Source organism: Oncorhynchus kisutch, linkage group LG14, assembly GCF_002021735.2.
Source record: "Oncorhynchus kisutch isolate 150728-3 linkage group LG14, Okis_V2, whole genome shotgun sequence".
NCBI lineage: Eukaryota > Metazoa > Chordata > Actinopteri > Salmoniformes > Salmonidae > Oncorhynchus > Oncorhynchus kisutch.
Genome location: NC_034187.2, coordinates 2,565,537 through 2,591,316, shown reverse-complemented (window position 1 = coordinate 2,591,316; position 25,780 = coordinate 2,565,537). Strand labels below are relative to the sequence as shown.

Here is a 25,780-nt window from a genome sequence, read left to right as displayed (position 1 = left end):
CATTGACCCGGAAGTTATTTAGGTAACCTTGGGAATTCTTCCGGGATTTCTTTTATCAACATGGCTGCTTCGTAAAGCAACTTGTATGTTTCCGTTAACTACATGCACGCATTTTATTGATAGTTGTAGGTAAATATTTGCACTTAAACTATTAGAGTAAGCAGTCGATTGTCAGTCAGTATGTTTCAAGTTATTACCAGAAGTACCCCGGTAATCCGGCTTCTCGCCCCCCGTGGAGCCGTGCTTGTGGAGGCTGTCCGGGGTAGGAAGACCCGCACCGATCCGAAGGCCAAATCCAAAGAGGGGCGCATCAAAACGCCACCTCCCGTCGACCCGGTGGAGATGGTGGTCCTCAGGGAGAGATTCACAGAATATGACCTGATCATGAGAGCGCTGAGGTAAGACTAGACCAATGCACGTTTATGTTTCAGACGTGGTGTGTTTCAGGACAAAATCTGAAGATTAAATCTAAGGTTACTGATAGTTAGTTCTGCATAAAAGTGAAATTGTCTGACTGATCAGTTTTAGTATTGACAATAGACAACGTTAGCTACCTTGCTTTCAGTTATCCCATCCATAGTCATAAAGATAAATATGGCGTGTTTTTGTAGGCACTAACTCCGCCATGGTTAGTAAACTAGACCAACAAAAAAATCACAGCAAGGGAGAAGTTGCCATATTTATACAATAAACACTTTTTCCATAATGTTATTGAGCCAATGAATATCATAGTAACTTGTAATGACGTTAGAGTCTAAATGTGGGTTTCCTCAAAATGATTATTATTGCAAGATATGACATCATAAAGGAATTTAAATGTGTCAAGAGAAAATAATTTGCCCTCATTAAACTCGCCAGATCATTTTCCATCAATGGATGTCTGTTTAACTCGACTGATATGATTAACTTCTCTGCAATAAGGCACGAGGGGGTGTGGTATATGGCCAATATACCACGGCTAAGGGCTGTTGTTATGCATGATGCAACACGGGAGTACCTGGATACAGCCGTTAGCTGTGGTATATTGGCCATATACCACAATCCCCGGGGTGCATTATTGCTATTATAAACTGGTTACCAACATAATTAGGACAGTAAAGTACTTAAGTAGAAATACTTTAAAATACCACTTAAGTAGTTTTGGGGGGTATCTGTACTTTACTATTTAAATGTATGGCAACTTTTACTTCACTACATTCCTAAAGAAAATAATGTACTTTTTACTCCATACATTTTCCCCGACACCGAAAAGTACTCATTACAGTTTGTCAGGAAAATGGTCCAATTCACATTTATCAAGAGAACATCCCTGGTCATCTTTACTGCCTCTGATCTGGAGGACTCACTAAACAGAGAACATCCCTGGCCATCTTTACTGCCTCTGATCTGGCGGACTCACTAAACAGAGAACATCCCTGGCCATCTTTACTGCCTCTGATCTGGCGGACTCACTAAACTCAAATGCTTTGTTTGTAAATTCTGTTCTGAGTGTTGGAGTGTGACCCTGGCTATCCGTAATTAAAAAAAATTTAAATACAAGGAAATTGTTCCGTCTGGTTTCCTTAATATAAGGAAGTCAAAATGATTTATACTTTTACTTTTGATACTTTTTTTTATTTTTAAAACCAAAGACTTTCAGACTTTTACTCAAGCAGTATTTGACTGGTTGACTTTCACCTTTACAGAAGAAGGGTTTTGGAGAGTTTTCAGTATGGAGAACACAGAAAGGCGGTTATAATGTTGTGGTCCATGAATGAGGTTGTGATTAGTGTGATGTGGTTGTCAGGCTGGAGTTCAAGGAGGAGATGCTGAGGAAGAGGTATGAAGAGGAGGTGGGCTCCCTGGCGGAGGAGAGGGCGAAGCAGGAGGCGGAGGAGCACCGCTCCCTCATGACCTGGAACCAGGAGGAGAATCTCCGCATGCTCAAGATCAGGTCAGGAAGGAACGGGACATCGGTTCTGATTTGTCCCAAATGGCACCCTATTCCCTACGTAGTGCAGAGCAATTTTCACTGCCCCTTTCATGTCCACCTCCATCAAATAATCCATAAAGCTTAATGGGAAATGATGTCTCTCTCTCTCTCTCTCTCTCTCTCTCTCTCTCTCTCTCTCTGTCTCTGTCTCTGTCTCTGTCTCTGTCTCTCTCTCTGTCTCTCTCTCTGTCTCTCTCTCTGTCTCTCTCTCTGTCTCTCTCTCTGTCTCTCTCTGTCTCTGTGTCTGTCTCTCTGTCTGTCTGTCTCTCTCTCTCTCTCTCTCTCTCTCTCTGTCTCTCTCTCTGTCTCTCTCTCTGTCTCTCTCTCTGTCTGTCTGTCTCTCTCTCTCTCTCTCTCTCTCTCTCTCTCTCTGTCTCTGTCTCTCTCTCTGTCTCTGTCTCTCTCTCTGTCTCTCTCTCTGTCTCTCTCTCTGTCTCTCTCTCTGTCTCTCTCTGTCTCTGTGTCTGTCTCTGTGTCTGTCTCTCTCTCTCTCTCTCTGTCTCTCTCTCTGTCTGTCTCTCTCTCTGTCTGTCTCTCTCTCTGTCTGTCTCTCTCTCTGTCTCTCTCTCTGTCTGTCTCTCTCTCTGTCTCTCTCTCTGTCTGTCTCTCTCTCTGTCTCTCTCTCTGTCTCTCTCTCTGTCTCTCTCTCTGTCTCTCTCTCTGTCTCTCTCTGTCTCTGTCTCTCTCTGTCTCTGTCTCTGTCTCTGTCTCTGTCTCTCTCTCTCTCTCTCTCTCTAGGGAACTGAGAGTTCAGAAAGAGGTGGAAGCTGCTGAGATCAAGAAGACAGAGGCAGCCATTCTGCGAGAGCAGGCCATGGAAAGCTTTGTTAAAGAGAAGGGAGAGGAGATAATGCGGATTCAGGTATGTAGAGTTTTGGTCAACCTTTTGAAAGCCAAAGTTACGTTTATTGACCTTGTTGTAAAGAAATGCGGCGCCATGTTGGTGGAAGTTGTTTCCCTCTGAAACTAGAATGTTGTAGTGTCAATGCATCAATGTCTCAACTCTCTACATACATGGCTTTGTTCCAGGAGGAGGCCAAGAGCTTCATCAACCTGGAGAACCTGGACCAGCGTATTGAGGAAGCCCTGGACAACCCTAAGAACTATAACTTTGCCATCGACAAAGATGGCCGCGTGGTGAAGAGGACTGTGCTGCAGTGAGAGAGACTGAGGATGGCTGGAAGTGTAGAGTGAAGTTGCCCCTAGACTCTGATCTGGATTCAGTTTATCCTTTCCCCCACTATGGCTCAGGTTAGGATTGTGGGAATGGAAGCTGATTCTGGATCTAGACCTAAGGAAACTTCACCTCAGAGCCTTTGGAAGCTGATTCTGGATCTAGACCTAAGGGAAACTTCACCTCGGAGCCTTGGCTAGAGGCCTCAGAGGAGACTGGCAAGATAGTGAGCTCGTTTGACATTGTATGCGGGTCACGACTGACTGATCTACAAATCACCTTGCATCATAAATAACTACTCATTATTATTTGTAGATCAGTCAGTCCGTCACAATGCTCTGGAACACGGGCAGCGTGGCCTTTTCTCATTCCTCCACCCTCTCCTCCTGACCCGGAAACCATTAAGAAAGTCAATATATATAAAAAATATTTAAAAAATAAAAAGAGTTCTTAACCGGGCGTGTTTTTTTTTACCCTCGCAGGTGTCGTCTCCTTCAGACATGAGCTCGTCGTCAGAGCAGATGTTGAGCACGTTAACCAGCATCTCTATCGATTCGTTAGTAGGCAAACAGAAGAGGCCTCCTCCCCTCCTCGATAAGCCACTTTTCATTGATTATAGGCATGTGTATCCTACCGGAGTCCTTCACTGAACAGTTGTGATATCTGCCCACTTGGAAACAGCTGTTGTTTTGTCAGCGGAGAAAAGCATGAACACGTCTAAAAACAATAGGCTCCTTTATCTAGAACATGTCTTGCCATGAGCTGGTTAGCTGGGGTGTAGTCATTTGTCCAAGCCCTAGCAAATTGTGGCGTTTATGTTAGTAATGGGGGGGGGGGGGGGGGGTGGAATCGATAGTTACGTATCGCAATGTTATTTTTTTGATGATATTACACAGTCTACAAAACATTAGGAACACCTGCTCTTTCCATGACGTAGACTGACCATGTGAATCCAGGTGAAAGCTATGATCCCTAATTGTCACTTGTTAAATCCACTTCAATCAGTGTAGATGAAGGGGAGGAGACGGGTTAAAGTAAACATTTTAAGCCTTGAGACACTTGAGACATGGATTGGAGTCAACATGGACCAGCATCCCTGTGGAACGCTTTCGACACCTTGTAGAGTCCATGCCCCGGCGAATTGAGGCTGCTCTGAGGGCAACTCAATATGAGGAAGGTGTTCTTAATGTTTTGTACACTCGCTGTATAGCGTTACTGTAAAAGGAGACCGCCTGTACCTCAGATCTCCAGTACTGTTCATCCTGTAGCTCCATCTTTATTTCCAATTTATTAAAAAACGTGTTTTCTAATGTTCTCTCTTGCCTCTGCAGCAGACATACAGTGACCAATATGTTTGGCAAGGTCCCTCACTGTGGTGATAATATCGTATCGTAAGGCCCCTGACACTTCACAAACATAGTTTCTATTAGACAAATTCAGGTCCCTGCTTCCATTTCATTCTGTTTGGTTCCTAGAGAATACAGCCATGATTTGTTCAATACCTTGTCATGCGTTTTAATATCTGTCATTCGTCTGCGATGTATTCGGACAGGAAGTCGGACAGGAAGTCAACCCTTAAAAAAGGACAGCCTACTATCAAATCAAATGTTTATATAGCCCTTCGTACATCAGCTGATATCTCAAAGTGCTGTACAGTAACTGTACAGAAACCCAGCCTAAAACCCCAAACAGCAAGCAATGCAGGTGTAGAAGCACGGTGGCTAGGAAAAACTCCATAGAAAGGCCAAAACCTAGGAAGAAACCTAGAGAGGAACCAGGCTATGAGGGGTGGCTAGTCCTCTTCTGGCTGTGCCGGGTGGAGATTATAAACCTAGAGAGGAACCAGGCTATGTGGGGTGGCCAGTCCTCTTCTGGCTGTGCCGGGTGGAGATTATAAACCTAGAGAGGAACCAGGCTATGTGGGGTGGCCAGTCCTCTTCTGGCTGTGCCGGGTGGAGATTATAAACCTAGAGAGGAACCAGGCTATGTGGGGTGGCCAGTCCTCTTCTGGCTGTGCCGGGTGGAGATTATAAACCTAGAGAGGAACCAGGCTATGTGGGGTGGCCAGTCCTCTTCTGGCTGTGCCGGGTGGAGATTTTAACAGAACATGGCCAAGATGTTCAAATGTTCATAAATGACCAGCATGGTCAAATAATAATAATCACAGGCACACTATGTGTGTGATGAGCAGTTTCCTGGCACAATTACCCATGTTTCCACCAGTTTGGTTATGGGGGGGGGGGGATTTACAGGTTATGAAAGTGCTGTACAACTTCAATCTATGGACTTCTCATCTGTCAAGGTCACAATGAGAACGTTATGTAATAAATAATTGTTTCTTCCTAATTGATCCTCTACTACTTTCTTGTCATGTGGCTTTAAATCATTATAATTATTATAATGGCACCAGAGGAGATTTAGTACATTTATTTATTTTATTTTACCTTTATTTAACTAGGCAAGTCAGTTAAGAACAAATTCTTATTTTCAATGACGGCCTAGGAACAGTGGGTTAACTGGTCTAGGAACAGTGGGTTAACTGCCTGTTCAGGGGCAGAACGACATATTTGTACCTTGTCAGCTCGGGGGTTTGAACTTGTAACCTTCCGGTTACTAGTCCAACTCTCTAACCACTAGGCTACTCTGCCGCCCCATAATGTTTCTGCTTCCTGAAAAGAGCTTCTGGATGTCAGAACAGCGATTACTCACCACAAACTGGATGAAGATTTTTGTTCTTTTAACGAGTCGGCCGCAAAGGATTTACTGCAAATACGGGACCAGGCCCAAACCCCGTCAATCGCATTGAAGAGAAGACCAAGAGACAGGGGCTGCAGATCCGGGTGTATGTGAGAATTTGTCGGCAAGTGGGTAACCCGCCTCTACCATCCATCCTATTGGCCAACGTGCAATCACTGGAGAATAAACTGGATGAGCTCTGTTGGAGACGATCCTACCAACGGGACATTAAAAACTGTAATATCTTATGTTTCACCGAGTCGTGGCTGAATGACGACATGGATAATATACAGTTGGCTGTGTTTATGCTGCATCGGCAAGATAAAACAGCTGCCTCCGGGTAAGACAAAGGGTGGAGGTCTGTGTCTATTGGTCAATAACAGCTGGTGCACAAAATCTAATATGAATGAAGTCTCAAGGTTTTGCTCGCCTGAGGTAGAGTACCTTATGATAAGCTGTAGACCACACTATTATACCAATGGAGTTTTGCTCGCCTGAGGTAGAGTACCTTATGATAAGCTGTAGACCACACTATTTTACCAATGGAGTTTTGCTCGCCTGAGGTAGAGTACCTTATGATAAGCTGTAGACCACACTATTATACCAATGGAGTTTTGCTCGCCTGAGGTAGAGTACCTTATGATAAGCTGTAGACCACACTATTATACCAATGAAGTTTTGCTCGCCTGAGGTAGAGTACCTTATGATAAGCTGTAGACCACACTATTATACCAATGGAGTTTTGCTCGCCTGAGGTAGGGTACCTTATGATAAGCTGTAGACCACACTGTTATTCCAATGGATTTTTGCTCGCCTGAGGTAGAGTACCTTATGATAAGCTGTAGACCACACTATTATACCAATAGATTTTTGCTCGCCTGAGGTAGAGTACCTTATGATAAGCTGTAGACCACACTATTATACCAATGGAGTTTTGCTCGCCTGAGGTAGAGTACCTTATGATAAGCTGTAGACCACACTATTATACCAATGGAGTTTTGCTCGCCTGAGGTAGAGTACCTTATGATAAGCTGTAGACCACACTATTATACCAATGGAGTTTTGCTCGCCTGAGGTAGAGTACCTTATGATAAGCTGTAGACCACACTGTTATACCAATGGAGTTTTGCTCGCCTGAGGTAGAGTACCTTATGATAAGCTGTAGACCACACTATTTTACCAATGGAGTTTTGCTCGCCTGAGGTAGAGTACCTTATGATAAGCTGTAGACCACACTATTATACCAATGGAGTTTTGCTCGCCTGAGGTAGAGTACCTTATGATAAGCTGTAGAACACACTATTTTACCAATGGAGTTTTGCTCGCCTGAGGTAGAGTACCTTATGATAAGCTATAGACCACACTATTATACCAATGGAGCTTTGCTCGCCTGAAGTAGAGTACCTTATGATAAGCTGTAGACCACACTATTATACCAATGGAGTTTTGCTCGCCTGAGGTAGAGTACCTTATGATAAGCTGTAGACCACACTATTATACCAATGGAGTTTTGCTCGCCTGAGGTAGAGTACCTTATGATAAGCTGTAGACCACACTATTATACCAATGGAGTTTTGCTCGCCTGAGGTAGAGTACCTTATGATAAGCTGTAGACCACACTGTTATACCAATGGAGTTTTGCTCGCCTGAGGTAGAGTACCTTATGATAAGCTGTAGACCACACTATTTTACCAATGGAGTTTTGCTCGCCTGAGGTAGAGTACCTTATGATAAGCTGTAGACCACACTATTATACCAATGGAGTTTTGCTCGCCTGAGGTAGAGTACCTTATGATAAGCTGTAGACCACACTATTATACCAATGGAGTTTTGCTCGCCTGAGGTAGAGTACCTTATGATAAGCTGTAGACCACACTATTTTACCAATGGAGTTTTGCTCGCCTGAGGTAGAGTACCTTATGATAAGCTGTAGACCACACTATTATACCAATGGAGTTTTGCTCGCCTGAGGTAGAGTACCTTATGATAAGCTGTAGACCACACTATTATACCAATGGAGTTTTGCTCGCCTGAGGTAGAGTACCTTATGATAAGCTGTAGACCACACTATTTTACCAATGGAGTTTTCATCTTCATAGTTGTCTATTTACCACCACAAACCGATGCTGGCACTAAGACGTTGCTCAACCAGCTGTATAAGATCATAAGGAAACAGGAACATGCTCATCCGGAAGCTGCGCTCCTATTGGCCCGGGACACTAATCCTGACGCTGATAAGAAATCCCACTATGCTATCAGATGAACCATCACGCGCTCAGGCTTATAGAGGCTGTGTGACACTCACTCATCCTCTTAGTGGGTAGTCATAGGGATATCCTCTTAGTGGGTAGTCATAGGGATATCATCTTAGTGGGTAGTCATAGGGATATCCTCTTAGTGGGTAGTCATAGGGATATCATCTTAGGGGTAGTCATAGGGATATCCTCTTAGTGGGTAGTCATAGGGATATCCTCTTAGTGGGTAGTCATAGCTCTTAGTGGGTAGTCATAGGGATATCCTATTAGTGGGTAGTCATAGGGATATCCTCTTAGTGGGTAGTCATAGGGATATCCTCTTAGTGGGTAGTCATAGGGATATCCTCTTAGTGGGTAGTCATAGGGATATCCTCTTAGTGGGTATTCATAGGGATATCCTCTTAGTGGGTAGTCATAGGGATATCCTCTTAGTGGGTAGTCATAGGGATATCCTCTTAGTGGGTAGTCAGGGATATCCTCTTAGTGGGTAGTCATAGGGATATCCTCTTAGTGGGTAGTCATAGGAAAAGCTACATCTGTTTAATGTTGTAATACTGTGTGGTTTTAAAGGTCAGGTCAGTCTATTGTTTAATATGTAATAACCTAATGAATATTCCTTATCTTTTTTATATGTAATAACCTAATGAATATTCCTTATCTGTTTAATGTGTAATAACCTAATGAATATTCCGTATCTGTTTAATGTGTAATAACCTAATGAATATTCCTTATCCGTTTAATGTGTAATAACCTAATGAATATTCCTTATCTGTTTAATGTGTAATAACCTAATGAATATTCCTTATCCGTTTAATGTGTAATAACCTAATGAATATTCCTTATCTGTTTAATGTGTAATAACCTAATGAATATTCCTTATCCGTTTAATGTGTAATAACCTAATGAATATTCCTTATCCGTTTAATGTGTAATAACCTAATGAATATTCCTTATCTCAGTCATAATCATCCCTTAGCACCTGGAATCACATTTACAAATATGATTCACTTTCTGGTGTGTTCTGTTTGTGTACAAGCAAATCCAAACTCCACCGAACAAAAATATAAACGCAACATGCAACCATTTCAAAGATTTGAAATAAATTCATTAGGTCCCTTAACTAGGGATTTCAAATGACTGGGAATACATCAGCACACCGCTCGCCCACATAACGCCAGACGTCTGACATCTGCTCGGTACAGTTGAAACTGGGATTGCTCCGTGAAGAGCTCACTTCTCCAGCGTGCCAGTAGCCATCGAAGGTGAGCATTTCCCCACAGATGTCGGTTACGACGCCGAACTGCAGTCAGGTCAAGACCCCGGTGAGGACAACGAGCAGATGAGCTTCCCTGAGACGGTTTCTGACAGTTTGTGCAGAAATTATTTGGTTGTGCCAACCCACAGTTTTATCAGCTGTCCAGGTGGCTGGTCTCAGACAATCCCACAGGTGAGGAAGCCGGATGTGGAGTTCCTGGGCTGGAGGGGTTATGCATGGTCTACGGTTGTGAGACTGGTTAGACATACTGACAAATTCTCTAAAACATTGGAGGCGGCTTATGTTAGAGAATTCTCTGATAACAGCTCTGGTGGACATTCCTGAAGTCAGCATGCCAATTGCACGCTCCCTCAAAACTTAAAACAGCTGTGGCATTGTGTTGTGTGATAAACTGCGCCTTTTATAGGGGCCTTTTATTGTCCCCAGCACAAGGTGCACCTGTGTAATGATCATGCTGTTTAATCAGCTTCTTGATATGCCACACCGTGGTCAGGTAGATGGATTATCTTGGCAAAGGAGAAATTCTCAATAACAGGGATGTAAAAAAAATTGTGCACAACATTTTAGAGAAATAAGCATTTTGTGCACATGGACAACTTATGGGATCTTTTATTTCAGCTCATGAAACATGGGACCAACACTTTACAATTTGCATTTACCCTAAGGTCCGGAGTACTACGGGTTTTCTGATGATTAATTGCACCCACCTGGTGTCCCAGGTCTAAATCAGTCCCTGATTAGAGGGAAATCACCCCCCTGGTGTCCCAGGTCTAAATCAGTCCCTGATTAGAGGGGAATCACCCACCTGGTGTCCCAGGTCTAAATCAGTCCCTGATTAGAGGGAAATCACCCCCCTGGTGTCCCAGGTCTAAATCAGTCCCTGATTAGAGGGGAATCACCCACCTGGTATCCCAGGTCTAAATCAGTCCCTGATTAGAGGGAATCACCCACCTGGTGTCCCAGGTCTAAATCAGTCCCTGATTAGAGGGGAATCACCCACCTGGTGTCCCAGGTCTAAATCAGTCCCTGATTAGAGGGAATCACCCACCTGGTGTCCCAGGTCTAAATCAGTCCCTGATTAGAGGGGAATCACCCACCTGGTGTCCCAGGTCTAAATCAGTCCCTGATTAGAGGGAATCACCCACCTGGTGTCCCAGGTCTAAATCAGTCCCTGATTAGAGGGGAATCACCCACCTGGTGTCCCAGGTCTAAATCAGTCCCTGATTAGAGGGGAAGAATGGAAAAAGCAGAGGAACTGGCTTCAAGGTCCAGATTTGAATTTGATCTAAATAGATCTTAACGTGTGAACTATGAGAACTACATGGAGATGCTACAACATTGGATGGTTCGACTGTGATACCTCAGGTCATTATGAAGATGTCTTGTAGCAGAATAAGGACGAGCGGCTTCTCCTGAGGTGTATTCATTAGTGCACAGCGTAGCAAAACAACTGAAAACGTTTTGCAACGAAACCAAAGAGCTTATATTGGACAAATGTAGGTAGGTCCTTTGCCTGTTTTCGTTTGCTTCTGCTTGGTTCCTAGTGAATACACCTCTGGGTCACCTTTCAAAACTACAGACTGGACAAAAAAAACACTAAACTTCATTCATAACTTTAACAAAACATGAATGAAAAGGTTGAACGTCAGACATCAATCAGTCAAACATTCATTAAGACCAGTATGATATCATGTGACTTGTTCTTCTGTGACAGAATTGAGCATAATATACTCACGTTTGAACAAAAACAAAATCTGAAATAAGTTTGTTAAAAAATAAAATCTTAGAGCACTAAGTATTCAAGTATAATAACAATAACACCAACATACACCATTCACTATATGACACAATGGAACATAGACCAACACATGATTCACCATATAACACGGCTCCTCCTGTCAAGGCCTGGATTCAATCTGACCCGCGGTAGAGCGAGCTTGACATTTTAAAGGTCATTTGAAGCCGACACACGGAGCGTTTTACCGTGAATGCGGTCTCTGCAAACCCAGGAAACAATACCTTTTATTAAAATGTGGTCGAGAAAAATGCGTTCGGATTGAATCCTGGTCTAAGATCACTTTGTTGACTGCTGCCCTGTGGAATGTTGCTTGTGATTTAAAGATGTTGGTTGTGATTGGTTGGTTGGTTTGGGATATGATAATAAATTGGGTTTCTGGCAGGTGATTGGTTATCCCATTGTTGAACATGGTTAGACGCATCAGCCACCCCCTTTTTTTTTTTGTACAATGGGGGTCGGATGAGATTTGGTGTGTTGCTAGGCAGATTATGAGATCTGGTTGTTGAGCTGTCCTGGGTATTTCTCAAACTTCCTCTCTGCCTCCTCACTGAAGGCATCACCTGTAGGGGCAACCGACAGTCAGAGACAGAAAGCAGTGGAAGAGTCTGAAACAAACCAGGGCTGTATGTCTGAAATGACACCATATTTCCTCTATAGGACCTTATTCAGACTGGTGACCATTCAATAAAGCATGACAAATCTCGGGGTACAGCTCCTCACCCATATGGCAGTTGTGAAGCCAGATCCGGTGGCCGTCGTACTTGCAGTTGCATTTCATGGCGTTGTTGGTGAAGTCACTCTCTGCCACTTCAAAGTTTGGATTGATCACAATCTGAAAGGATTGAACGTCAAACACAAGAGGTAAATGATATGGAGTTCACATTAAAATAATTCTGTCACTCCATAGAGTTCACGTTAAAATAATTCTGTCACTCCATAGTCTGCAGTGTGTCTGGAGGTTCCGGACCCCTAAGGGCGCTCGGTGAGTTTTCAAAAGGTCCATGAAAAAGCAACGGGGAAAGAATAAATGCAGACAGAATGAATGCAGACAGAATAAATGCAGACACAATAAATGCAGACAGAATAAATGCAGACAGACTGAATGCAGACAGAATAAATGCAGACATAATACATGCAGAAGAATTTCACACAGTTTGACAACTCAAATTTGTAGTTTGCCATATTTCAAAACTTCATGCAGTTGGAAGTTATGTGTCTGATTCGGGGCTTCCCCAGGATAAAAAAAAGCCTCTTAAACATGGTAGTCCACCTGTAGGATGTAGTTTCCTGGTTTGATGTCGGTGATGTCGATCCACTGGCAATCAATGTCATGGCGATACAGGTCCCAACACCCCACGGTGATGCCCTGCTCTCCGAAGTTAGCGCATTCATACCGCTTAGAGATACCTGGAGAATATAGAACACCCCTACCACTTAGAGATACCTGGAGAACACAGAACACTCCTACCTCTTAGAGATACCTGGAGAACACAGAACACTCCTACCACTTAGAGATACCTGGAGAACACAGAACACTCCTACCACTTAGAGATACCTGGAGAATATAGATACACTCCTACCACTTAGAGATACCTGGAGAACACAGAACACTCCTACCAGTTAGATATACCTGGAGAATATAGATACACTCCTACCACTTAGAGATACCTGGAGAACACAGTTACACTCCTACCACTTAGAGAACACAGATACACTCCTACCACTTAGAGATACCTGGAGAACACAGAACACTCCTACCACTTAGAAATACCTGGAGAACACAGAACACTCCTACCACTTAGAGATACCTGGAGAATATAGATACACTCCTACCTCTTAGAGAACACAGATACACTCCTACCACTTAGAGATACCTGGAGAATATAGATACACTCCTACCTCTTAGAGAACACAGATACACTCCTACCACTTAGAGATACCTGGAGAACACAGAACACTCCTACCACTTAGAGATACCTGGAGAACACAGATACACTCCTACCACTTAGAGATACCTGGAGAACACAGATACACTCCTATCACTTAGAGATACCTGGAGAACACAGATACACTCCTACCACTTAGAGATACCTGGAGAACACAGAACACTCCTACCTCTTAGAGATACCTGGAGAACACAGAACACTCCTACCTCTTAGAGATACCTGGAGAACACAGAACACTCCTACCACTTAGAGATACCTGGAGAACACAGATACACTCCTACCTCTTAGAGATACCTGGAGAACACAGATACACTCCTACCACTTAGAGATACCTAGAGAACACAGTTTACAACTGTTAGACTTTTAACCAAAAATACTATATCCTCCAAAACCAGGTACAAAATGTTTCACTTGGATTTGGATAAGATATCCATAATCTTAACACCCAAAAATAGGCCATTTTTGATTGGCTGGCCATCTAGGGAAGTCTGATCTGATTGGATGGCACGCCAATAGAATCTGTTCTGATTGGGTGGACAGTAGTAGACTGTTCTGATTGAATAGACTTCCAGTAGACTGTTTTGATTGGTTTGCCTCCCAGACTCACCCTCGTGACACTCGGTGTCCTCCAGACAGAAGGAAGCCTTGTGTCCCTCAGCCACCCTGGTCCCATTGGACGACAGCAGGTCGTAGTGGGTAAAGATGTCCATGCTGTGGTAGTGCCTGCATGGGGAGTGCAACAGTAGTGAAGAATTATTAAAAACTATCATACCAGTCATATCTGTCATACCTGTCATACCTGTCATATCTGTCATACCTGTCATACCTGTCATATCTGTCATACCAGTCATATCTGTCATACCTGTCATACCTGTCATATCTGTCATACCTGTCGTACCTGTCATATCTGTCATACCAGTCATATCTGTCATACCTGTTATACCTGTCATATCTGTCATACCTGTCATACCTGTCATATCTGTCATACCTGTCATACCTGTCATACCTGTCATATCTGTCATACCTGTCATACCTGTTATACCTGTCATATCTGTCATACCTGTCATACCTGTCATATCTGTCATACCTGTCATACCTGTCATATCTGTCATACCTGTCATATCTGTCATACCTGTCATATCTGTCATACCTGTCATACCTGTCATACCTGTCATACCTGTTATACCTGTCATATCTGTCATACCTGTCATACCTGTCATACCTGTCATACCTGTCATACCTGTCATACCTGTCATATCTGTCATACCTGTCATACCTGTCATATCTGTCATACCTGTCATTCCTTAACAATATCTGAACAAGGGAGCCTCATCGAAATTGCAACAAGCGGTTCTGTAAAAATCTAATTTAATCAGAAGCCACTGCCAGATTTCTGGATAGGGCTGTACTCAGAGTATCCTGCCTTGGCAAATCGAGCTGTTAAGACACTGATGCCCTTTGTAACCACGTACCTATGTGAGAGTGGATTCTCGAACCTCACTAGCATGAAAACTAAATACAGGCTCAGACTGTGTGTGGAAAATGATTTAAGACTGAGACTCTCTCCAATACAACCCAACATTGCAGAGTTATGTGCATCCTTTAAAGCACACCCTTCTAATTAACCTGTGGTGAGTTATTCACACCCTTCTCATTAACCTGTGGTGAGTTATTCACACCCTTCTCATTAACCTGTGGTGAGTTATTCACACCCTTCTCATTAACCTGTGGTGAGTTATTCACACCCTTCTCATTAACCTGTGGTGAGTTATTCACACCCTTCTCATTAACCTGTGGTGAGTTATTCACACCCTTCTCATTAACCTGTGGGGAGTTATTCACACCATTCTCATTAACCTGTGGTGAGTTATTCACACCCTTCTCATTAACCTGTGGTGAGTTATTCACACCCTTCTCATTAACCTGTGGTGAGTTATTCACACCCTTCTCATTAACCTGTGGTGAGTTATTCACACCCTTCTCATTAACCCGTGGTGAGTTATTCACACCCTTCTCATTAACCTGTGGGGAGTTATTCACACCCTTCTCATTAACCTGTGGTGAGTTATTCACACCCTTCTCATTAACCTGTGGTGAGTTATTCACACCCTTCTCATTAACCTGTGGTGAGTTATTCACACCCTTCTCATTAACCTGTGGTGAGTTATTCACACCCTTCTCATTAACCTGTGGTGAGTTATTCACACCCTTCTCATTAACCTGTGGTGAGTTATTCACACCCTTCTCATTAACCTGTGGTGAGTTATTCACACCCTTCTCATTAACCTGTGGTGAGTTATTCACACCCTTCTCATTAACCTGTGGTGAGTTATTCACACCCTTCTCATTAACCTGTGGTGAGTTATTCACACCCTTCTCATTAACCTGTGGTGAGTTATTCACACCCTTCTCATTAACCTGTGGTGAGCTATTCACACCCTTCTCATTAACCTGTGGTGAGCTATTCACACCCTTCTCATTAACCTGTGGTGAGTTATTCACACCCTTCTCATTAACCTGTGGGGAGTTATTCACACCCTTCTCATTAACCTGTGGGGAGTTATTCACACCCTTCTCATTAACCTGTGGGGAGTTATTCACACCCTTCTCATTAACCTGTGGGGAGTTATTCACACCCTTCTCATTAACCTGTGGGGAGTTATTCACACCCTTCTCATTAACCTGTGGTGAGTTATTCACACCCTTCTCATTAACCTGTGGTGAGTTATTCACACCCTTCTCATTAACCTGTGGTGAGTTATTCACACCCTTCTCATTAACCTGTGGTGAGTTATTCACACCCTTCTCATTAACCTGTGGTGAGTTATTCACACCCTTCTCATTAACCTGTGGTGAGTTATTCACACCCTTCTCATTAACCTGTGGTGAGTTATTCACACCCTTCTCATTAACCTGTGGTGAGTTATTCACACCCTTCTCATTAACCTGTGGTGAGTTATTCACACCCTTCTCATTAACCTGTGGTGAGTTATTCACACCCTTCTCATTAACCTGTGGTGAGTTATTCACACCCTTCTCATTAACCTGTGGTGAGTTATTCACACCCTTCTCATTAACCTGTGGTGAGTTATTCACACCCTTCTCATTAACCTGTGGTGAGTTATTCACACCCTTCTCATTAACCTGTGGTGAGTTATTCACACCCTTCTCATTAACCTGTGGTGAGTTATTCACACCCTTCTCATTAACCTGTGGTGAGCTATTCACACCCTTCTCATTAACCTGTGGTGAGCTATTCACACCCTTCTCATTAACCTGTGGTGAGTTATTCACACCCTTCTCATTAACCTGTGGGGAGTTATTCACACCCTTCTCATTAACCTGTGGTGAGTTATTCACACCCTTCTCATTAACCTGTGGTGAGCTATTCACACCCTTCTCATTAACCTGTGGGGAGTTATTCACACCCTTCTCATTAACCTGTGGTGAGTTATTCACACCCTTCTCATTAACCTGTGGTGAGCTATTCACACCCTTCTCATTAACCTGTGGTGAGCTATTCACACCCTTCTCATTAACCTGTGGTGAGCTATTCACACCCTTCTCATTAACCTGTGGTGAGTTATTCACACCCTTCTCATTAACCTGTGGGGAGTTATTCACACCCCTCTCATTAACCTGTGGGGAGTTATTCACACCCTTCTCATTAACCTGTGGGGAGTTATTCACACCCTTCTCATTAACCTGTGGTGAGTTATTCACACCCTTCTCATTAACCTGTGGTGAGCTATTCACACCCTTCTCATTAACCTGTGGGGAGTTATTCACACCCTTCTCATTAACCTGTGGTGAGTTATTCACACCCTTCTCATTAACCTGTGGTGAGCTATTCACACCCTTCTCATTAACCTGTGGTGAGCTATTCACACCCTTCTCATTAACCTGTGGTGAGTTATTCACACCCTTCTCATTAACCTGTGGGGAGTTATTCACACCCTTCTCATTAACCTGTGGGGAGTTATTCACACCCTTCTCATTAACCTGTGGGGAGTTATTCACACCCTTCTCATTAACCTGTGGTGAGTTATTCACACCCTTCTCATTAACCTGTGGTGAGTTATTCACACCCTTCTCATTAACCTGTGGTGAGTTATTCACACCCTTCTCATTAACCTGTGGTGAGTTATTCACACCCTTCTCATTAACCTGTGGTGAGTTATTCACACCCTTCTCATTAACCTGTGGTGAGTTATTCACACCCTTCTCATTAACCTGTGGTGAGTTATTCACACCCTTCTCATTAACCTGTGGTGAGTTATTCACACCCTTCTCATTAACCTGTGGTGAGTTATTCACCATTTCCGATGAACAAATAAGGTTTTACATGTAAGATGGTTAAATAAAGAGCTAAATTATTATTATTATATTATTATTTGTGCCCTGGTCCTATACTTTGCACGAGCCGGGTGGTGACAAAAACTCACACTCATTCTTATGTTTAATAAATGTATTGTATAGTGTGTGTGGCAGGATTACAATGATGGCAAATAAACAACATTTGAGAGTGCGCTGACCCTGGTGCTAGAGGGGGTACAGCTGGAGGTTGAATGTTTGAAGGGGTACGGGACTATAAAAAGTTTGGGAACCACTGCGCTAGATGACTAGGTTGCCATAGTTACCCGTGACAGGCGTGCCAGACCCAGGAGTGGCGTCCAGCCTTGGGCCTGAAGTCGGCCCGTCCGATGTTGTGGATCTGAGAGGAGAACCGTAGCAGGCGGCGGTGTCCGTAGGGCCAGTTAGCACTAGCAGCAGACTTAGACAGACAGTTCTCCTCCGCTGCGCAGTACAACATGTGGAGCGGGCGGTCCTCAATGTACACGGACTGCTGGACCAGGGGAGCATTCAGGACCAGGTCAGACGCAGCTGGGAGGAGAGAGGAGGAGAGGGGGAGGAGGACAGAGGAGGAGAGGAGGAGGAAAGGACATGAGGGAAGAAGAGAGGGGGAGGAGAGGAGGAGGATGGAAGACGAGGGAAGAGGAGAGGGGGAGGAGATGAGGGAAGAGGAGAGAGGAGGAGAGGAGATGAGGGAAGAGGAGAGAGGAGGAGAGGAGGAGGAGAGGAGATGAGGGAAGAGGAGAGGGGGAGGAGAGGAAGAGGATGGGAGACGAGGGAAGAGGAGATAGGAAGAGGAGGGGGAGGAGAGGAGAAGGGGAGAGGATGGATGAAGAGGAGAGGAGATGAGGGAAGAGGAGAGGGGGAGGAGAGGAGGAGAGGAGATAGGAAGAGGAGAGGGGGAGGAGAGGAGAGGAGGAGAGGAGGAGAGGAGGAGAGGAGATAGGAAGAGGAGAGGGGGAGGAGAGGAGGAGAGGAGGAAGAGGAGGAGAAGAGAGAAGAAGAGGGTAGTAACAGTCAAATCGTCAACATGTAGTTTCCAGCTCAATTTTAGTTCCTTCTATGTCAGGTGATTACATTGTAAAATAACAGACCAATACTATATCTGTATCAATGTATAATAACAGACCAATACTATATCTGTATCAATGTATAAAAACAAACCAATACTATATCTGTATCAATGTATAATAACAGACCAATACTATATCTGTATCAATGTATAATAACAGACCAATACTATATCTGTATCAATGTATAATAACAGACCAATACTATATCTGTATCAATGTATAATAACAGACCAATACTATATCTGTATCAATGTGTAATAACAAACCAATACTATATCTGAATCAATGTACAATAACAGACCAATACTATATCTGTATCAATGTGTAATAACAAACCAATACTATATCTGTATCAATGTATAATAACAAGCCAATACTATATCTGTATCTATGTATAATAACAAGCCAATACTATATCTAGCTCATACTGGTTGAGCATTCTGGTCACCCACTCTAGAATCGTAGGGTTTATTCATGTTTATGATTCTGTTACTGTGTTACTAACGCTTACGATTGTGTCATAACACTGTTACGTCCATTTATAAACAGCGTAACTCACTCTCTGAGCAGATGACGCCAGCAGAGAACTTAGCAGCTGTCTGCTGACAGCTGACGGTTTTGTGATGCTGACAGTGGCTAAGAGACATCTCGCTCCCTGTACACTTCACTCCACTCATCACCATCTCTGTTACGTTACTGCTGTCCCAGTACCATGTTTCCTTAGAGATGGGGGGGAGGGGGGGGGGCAGGATAACCAAAAAAACACACAAACAGAGCACAGACATTAAGAGGTTCTGATTTATAAAGTGCTTTTGCCAGTAACTCAAAGTGCAATACACACATAGAAACAAATACATCCAAAAGGGTTCTTTAGGTGTCCCCATGGAAGAACCCTCCTAATGACCGTTGTGGGTTCCAGTTAGAACCCGGTTTGACTTGAACATAGAACCCTCTGTGAAAAGGGTTCTATCTGCAACCGAAATGGATTCATCAATGGGTTCAACCATGGCGACAGCCAAAGAGCCCTTTTATGTTCTACATCAAGGATGGGCAACTTTCGTCACCTCTTTTTTCCCCATCCTCCGTCTAACACACCTGGCTCCAATAATCAACTAATTATATCAACTAACTTATCTTCAATTTAGAACGTGATTAGTTTAATCAGCTGTGTTTGCTAGTGACAACACTCTGGCCCCCTAAGGACTGGAGTTGCCCATCCCCGTTCTAGATAAAACTTTTCTTGTGTACTGGGGAAACTCACCTCTTCCTCATCCAACTCATCCACCACCAATGTGTAGCACCCACCTGAGTGATGCAACTCATTTGTGCCAGAATGGTCACCACACATCAGCTAGCAAGTTGGAGAGGTGAGGAGTGATATACAGTATGTCAATTAGGTTAGCATTCATGCTAATTTATGGCAAATAAATGCATTTAAATTTGTGCACGATCAACAATTTATAAACAACTGATGAAATGAATTGCCCATCTCATCAATCTGCCTGTGAAAAGCAACTTGCTCAGCCTCTGACTAAAAGACACCTTACAACTATGATAAGGCAGTACAGTAGAATACCTTAACTCAGAGAACTATTGACTTTATTCTCTGTGCTTTAAAGAAAAGAGAAACCTGAACGCTGCTCTTGCTGGTAGCATAGCTTGATTAAAGAGCAGTGTGCCGGTTTCTCTTTTCTTGGACGTTATTACCTTCAACAAGATAACTCCGATGTGAGTCTCTGTCAGGTAAGACAACTACATATCCCTATATGGTGATAAGGGAGTAGAATACTTTGGCTCATAGGAATGAGCCGCAGTATTTACATTTCTTCTTCTCCCAGTGTTTACTCACAGTGATGGCATGCATGGAGTATCCCAGGCCTAGCTGTCTGCAGGCTACCATGGCCTCTTTAGTGGTCCAGCCTGCAGAGCACACTGTGCCCCACCGCGCCCCCACCTGAACCTCCACACGGCCCTCATAGTACGTCCTGCCTCCCACGATACGCACCTGCAGAAGGGCCCTAGGGGAAGTCAGTGATAGGCCCCTTTCTGTGCATTTCCACTGGGGATTTACGTCTCAGATTTATCCCCTAGGAGACGTCAATCAGATGTCCTGTCTGTAGCCTGTCTGTGCTTCCTCTAATCCAGTGTTTCCCAACTCTGGTCCTCCAGTACCCCCAACACCCTGGTCCTGCAGTACCCCCAACACTCTGGTCCTCCAGTACCCCCAACACCCTGGTCCTGCAGTACCCCCAACACCCTGGTCCTCCAGTACCCCCAACACCCTGGTCCTCCAGTACCCCCAACACCCTGGTCCTCCAGTACCCCCAACACCCTGGTCCTCCAGTACCCCCAACACCCTGGTCCTCCAGTACCCCCAACACCCTGGTTCTCCAGTACCCCCAACACCCTGGTCCTCCAGTAGCCCCCAACACCCTGGTCCTCCAGTACCCCACAACACCCTGGTCCTCCAGGATCCCCAACACCCTAACACCCTGGTCCTCCAGTACCCCCAACACCCTGGTCCTCCAGTACCCACAACACCCTGGTCCTCCAGTACCCCCCAACACCCTGGTCCTCCAGTACCCACAACACCCTGGTCCTCCAGTACCCTCAACACCCTGGTCCTCCAGTACCCCACAACACCCTGGTCCTCCAGTACCCCCCAACACCCTGGTCCTCCAGTACCCACAACACCCTGGTCCTCCAGTACCCTCAACACCCTGGTCCTCCAGTACCCCCAACTCCCTGGTCCTCCAGTTCCCCCCAACACCCTGGTCTTCCAGTACCCCCAACACCCTGGTCCTCCAGTACCCCCAACACCCTGGTCCTCCAGTACCCCCAACACCCTGGTCCTCCAGTACCCCCCAACACCCTGGTCCTCCAGTACCCCCAACACCCCAACACCCTGGTCCTCCAGTACCCCCCAACACCCCAACACCCTGGTCCTCCAGTACCCCCAACACCCTGGTCCTCCAGTACCCCCAACACCCTGGTCCTCCAGTACCCCCAACACCCTGGTCCTCCAGTACCCCCAACACCCTGGTCCTCCAGTGCCCCCAACACCCTGGTCCTCCAGTACCCCCCAACACCCTGGTCCTCCAGTACCCCCCAACACGCCAACACCCTGGTCCTCCAGTAGCCCCCCAACACCCTGGTCCTCCAGTAGCCCCCAACACCCCTACACCCTGGTCCTCCAGTAGCCCCCAACACCCTGGTGTTGGGGGTTCTGGAGGACCAGAGTTGGGAAACACTGCGCACATGTCAAATGCCAGTCCTTGAGGGCCCAGTGTCTCATAGAATAACATGTCAGTCCTTGAGGGCCCAGTGTCTCACAGAATAACATGTCAGTCCTTGAGGGCCCAGTGTCTCACAGAATAACATGTCAGTCCTTGAGGGCCCAGTGTCTCATAGAAGAACATGTCAGTCCTTGAGGGCCCAGTGTCTCACAGAATAACATGTCAGTCCTTGAGGGCCCAGTGTCTCACAGAATAACATGTCAGTCCTTGAGGGCCCAGTGTCTCACAGAATAACATGTCAGTCCTTGAGGGCCAGGGGTTTGCTGATGCAGCTGCTGCTGTGGGATTAGTCCATAGACTCATAGAATAACATGTCAGAATGAACATGTCAGGGTGAGTCATGGAGCGGGGGAGCCACATTGGTTCCTTCCTGGTGGTTAGGGAGAACCAATGAGGTGTCGCCACCTGGTATGTTATGGTTGGCTGTTGGCTCATCACCCGCAGCAATGGGGTGGGGTGGGGGATTTAGTATAAACCAGTGGTATTCAAACTTATTAAGTGAGGACCTAATTTTTTACCCGAGAATTTCTGGTGACTCAATTTTTTCTTATCTCCTATCAAAATTGAGTTAACAAATACATACATTTGAAAATGTTATTTTCAAATGATCTTTCTCAATATGGAATGGAGTTTGCATATTGTCCCATAAAAGGATCTGTACTCTGCATTTTTGGTTTTAAAATTTGGCGACCGCACTGCAATGACCCAGCGTGATCCCAACTCTGAATACCACTGGTCTAATGGTTAAGACAGTGGTTCCCGAGTGAGAGGTCCGCGGACCATGTCTGATTCGTTACATCATCATGAGGGGATTCATGTAATATCATGATTGGTTGAGGGGATTCATGTATTATCATGATTGGTTGAGGGGATTCATGTAATATCATGATTGGTTGAGGGGATTCATGTCATATCATGATTGGTTGAGGGGATTCATGTAATATCATGATTGGTTGAGGGGATTCATGTATTATCATGATTGGTTGAGGGGATTCATGTAATATCATGATTGGTTGAGGGGATGTACGTGTGTTCCATAGTTGCCATGGTAAGTGAGGTTGGAGATTCATGGTAATTGTAGTCCACGGTTATAACCTGGTTTGAGCATATTATATTAGCAGTGGAAAAGCAGTTAGCATGGCTAATGGACCTACTTGCAGGCCGTTGTTAGCGTAGCCTAGCCCCAGCTGTCTGCAGGCCACCATGGCCTCCTTGGTGCCCCAGGCCCCTCCACATATCAGGCCCCAGCTCCTGGTCCCGTTAGCCTCTGTGCTCAGCACCTCCACCCGCCCCTCATACCGCGTACGGCCCCCTGTCAGGCGGATCTGTGGGGGGCAGACGGGTTAGGAAGCAGAGGGCGGGTGTGTACGAGTAGGAGTGCGGAGACGGGGGAAGTAAGGTCCGGCTGAATACAGGACATTTAGCCACACTCTTCGAAAAAAGGGTACCAAAAGGGTTCTTCGTCTGTCCCCATAGGATAACCTTTTTGGTTCCAGGTAGAACCCTTTTTGGTTCTAGGTAGAACCATTTTTGGTTCTAGGTAGAACCCTTTTGGGTTCCGTGTAGAACCCTCTGTGGAAAGGTTCTAGATACAGTGCATTCGGAAAATATTCAGACCCCTTGATTTTTTTTCCACATTTTGTTACGTCACTGTCACGTTCTGACCATAGTTCTTTTGTGATTTCTTTGTTTTAGCGTTGGTCAGGACGTGAGCTGAGTGGGCATTCTATGTTGTATGTCTAGTTTGTCTATTTCTATGTTTGGCCTGATATGGTTTTCAATCAGAGGCAGGTGTTAGTCATTGTTCTCGCTCATCGTCTATATTAAAGATGTTGAACACTAACCACGCTGCCTTTTGGTCCTCCTCTCCTTCAACAGAACCGTTACAGTTACAGCCTTATTCTAGAATTGATTCAAGGGTTTCTTTCCCTCATCAATCTACATACAATAGCCCATAACAGGTTGTTTTTTTCTCAAAATATACCATTTACATAAGTATTAAGACCCATTATTCTCTGCAGATCCTCTCAAGCTCTGTCAGGTTGGATGGGGAGCGTTGCTGCACAGCTATTTTCAGGTCTCTCCAGAGATGTTCGATCGGGTTCAAGTCCAGGCTCTGGCTGGGCCACTCAAGGACATTCAGAGACTTATCCTGAAGCCACTCCTGGTTTGTCTTGGCTGTGTGCTTAGGGTCGTTGTCCTGTTGGAAGGTGAACCTTCGCCCCCAGTTGTCACGTTCTGACCTTAGTTCCTTTGTTTTGTCTTTGTTTTAGTATGGTCAGGACGTGAGTTGGGTGGGTTGTCTATGTTCCGTTTTCTATGTTTTGGGATTTCTGTGTTTGGCCTGGTATGGTTCTCAATCAGAGGCAGCTGTTTATTGTTGACCCTGATTGAGAACCATACTTAGGCAGCCTGGTTTCACTTTTGAGTGGTGGCTGATTGTTTCCTGTGTCTGTGTTTGTACCACATGGGAATGTTTCGATTTTCGTTTGTTCATTCACGTTGTTATTTTGTATTTTTGTAGTGTTCAGTTTTAAAATGGACACTTACCACGCTGCACATTGGTCCGACCTCTCTTACTCCTCGTCAGAAGAAGAGGAGAATCGTTACACCAGTCTGAGGTCCTGAGCGCTCTGGAGCAGGTTTTCATCAAGGATCTCTCTGCATTTAGCTCTGTTATCTTTCTCTCGATCCTGACTAGTCTCCCAGTCCTTGACACTGCATAACATCCCCACAGCATGATGCTGCCAGCACCATACTTCACCGTAGGGATGGTGCCAGGTTTCCTCCAGATGTGACGCTTGGCATTCAGGCCAAAGAGTTCAATCTTGGTTTCATCAAACCAGAGAATCTTGTTTCTCATGGTCTAAGAGTAATTTAGGTGCCTTTTGGCAAACTCCAAGTGGGCTGTCATTTGCCTTTTAATGAGGAGTGGCTTCCGTCTGGCCACTACCATACAGGCCTGATTGGTGGAGTGCTGCAGAGATGGTTGTCCTTCTGGAAGGTTCTGCCATCTCCACAGAGGAACTCCGGAACTCTGTCAGAGAGACCATCAGGTTCTTGGTCACCTCCCTGACCAAGGCACTTCTCCCCCGATTGCTCAACTCTAGGAAGAGCCTTGGTGGTTCCAAACTTCTTCCATTTAAGAATGATGGAGGCCACTGTGTTATTGGGAGAATTTTTTTTTGGTACCCTTCCTCAGATCTGTGCCTCGACACAATCCTGTCTCTGAGCTCTATGGACAATTCCTTTGACCTCATAGCTTGGTTTTTGTCCCTTGTATGGATTGGTGTGTACCTTTCCAAATCATGTCCAATCAATTTAATTTACCACAGGTGGACTCCAATGAAGTTGTAGAAACATCTCAAGGATGATCAATGGAAACAGGATGTACCTGAGCTCAATATTGAGTCTCATAGCAAAGGGTCTGAATACCTATGTATATAAGGCATTTCTGTAAAAAAAACGACATTTTTTACATTTGCTGACATTTCTAAAAATCTGTTTTCACTTTGTCATTATGGTTTATTGTGTGTAGATTTGTATTAATTCAATCCATTTTAGAATAAGGCTGTAACGTAACAAAATGTACAAAAAGTCAAGGGGTCTGAATACTTTCTGAATGCACTGTAGCATCTTGTTTTCTAAGAGTGTAGACATACTATGTCTGCATCTCAAATGGAACCCTGTTCCCTATATGGTGCACTACTATAGACCAGGGCCCTATAGAACCCTGTTCCCTATATGGTGCACTACTATAGACCAGAGCCCTATAGAACCCTGTTCCCTATATGGTGCACTACTATAGACCAGAGCCCTATAGAACCCTGTTCCCTATATGGTGCACTACTATAGACCAGAGCCCTATAGAACCCTGTTCCCTATATGGTGCACTACTATA

At 44.7% G+C, this 25,780-nt stretch overlaps 2 protein-coding genes across 3 annotated transcripts in view; one reads left to right on the top strand and one right to left on the bottom strand.

Moving 5' to 3' along the window:
* On the top strand, positions 1 to 4,645 carry mrps26 (mitochondrial ribosomal protein S26). The gene is made up of 4 exons (XM_020473055.2): positions 1 to 398; positions 1,787 to 1,933; positions 2,711 to 2,834; positions 3,002 to 4,645. The coding sequence occupies exons 1-4, from the start codon at positions 181 to 183 to the stop codon at positions 3,131 to 3,133; spliced, it is 621 nt and encodes a 206-aa protein (XP_020328644.1). The 5' UTR covers positions 1 to 180; the 3' UTR covers positions 3,134 to 4,645.
* A 5,359-nt stretch (positions 4,646 to 10,004) lies between these two features.
* The window catches only part of LOC109880867 (lysyl oxidase homolog 3B-like), a 53,719-nt gene continuing 37,943 nt past the window's right edge, over positions 10,005 to 25,780 (bottom strand). The window contains exons 9-15 of one of the 2 annotated variants that reach the window (XM_031787629.1): positions 23,034 to 23,204; positions 19,143 to 19,302; positions 17,798 to 18,041; positions 13,765 to 13,880; positions 12,482 to 12,618; positions 11,932 to 12,043; positions 10,005 to 11,771 (exon numbers count right to left, since the gene is read on the bottom strand). In XM_031787629.1, the coding sequence (XP_031643489.1) occupies positions 11,698 to 11,771; positions 11,932 to 12,043; positions 12,482 to 12,618; positions 13,765 to 13,880; positions 17,798 to 18,041; positions 19,143 to 19,302; positions 23,034 to 23,204 (1,014 nt within the window). In that variant the 3' untranslated portion in view covers positions 10,005 to 11,697. Of the gene's footprint in view, positions 11,772 to 11,931; positions 12,044 to 12,481; positions 12,619 to 13,457; positions 13,490 to 13,764; positions 13,881 to 17,797; positions 18,042 to 19,142; positions 19,303 to 23,033; positions 23,205 to 25,780 lie in introns of those variants that run through there. The other variant, XM_031787630.1, reaches the window with a different exon arrangement.

Excerpts from the sequence above, each read along its gene's own strand:
- mrps26 (XM_020473055.2), top strand. The coding sequence starts at position 181 with ATGTTTCAAGTTATTACCAGAAGTACCCCGGTAATCCGGCTTCTCGCC. Across the intron at positions 1,934-2,710 it reads CTCCGCATGCTCAAGATCAG|GGAACTGAGAGTTCAGAAAG; the intron begins GTCAGGAAGGAA and ends CTCTCTCTCTAG. Across the intron at positions 2,835-3,001 it reads AGGAGATAATGCGGATTCAG|GAGGAGGCCAAGAGCTTCAT; the intron begins GTATGTAGAGTT and ends GCTTTGTTCCAG.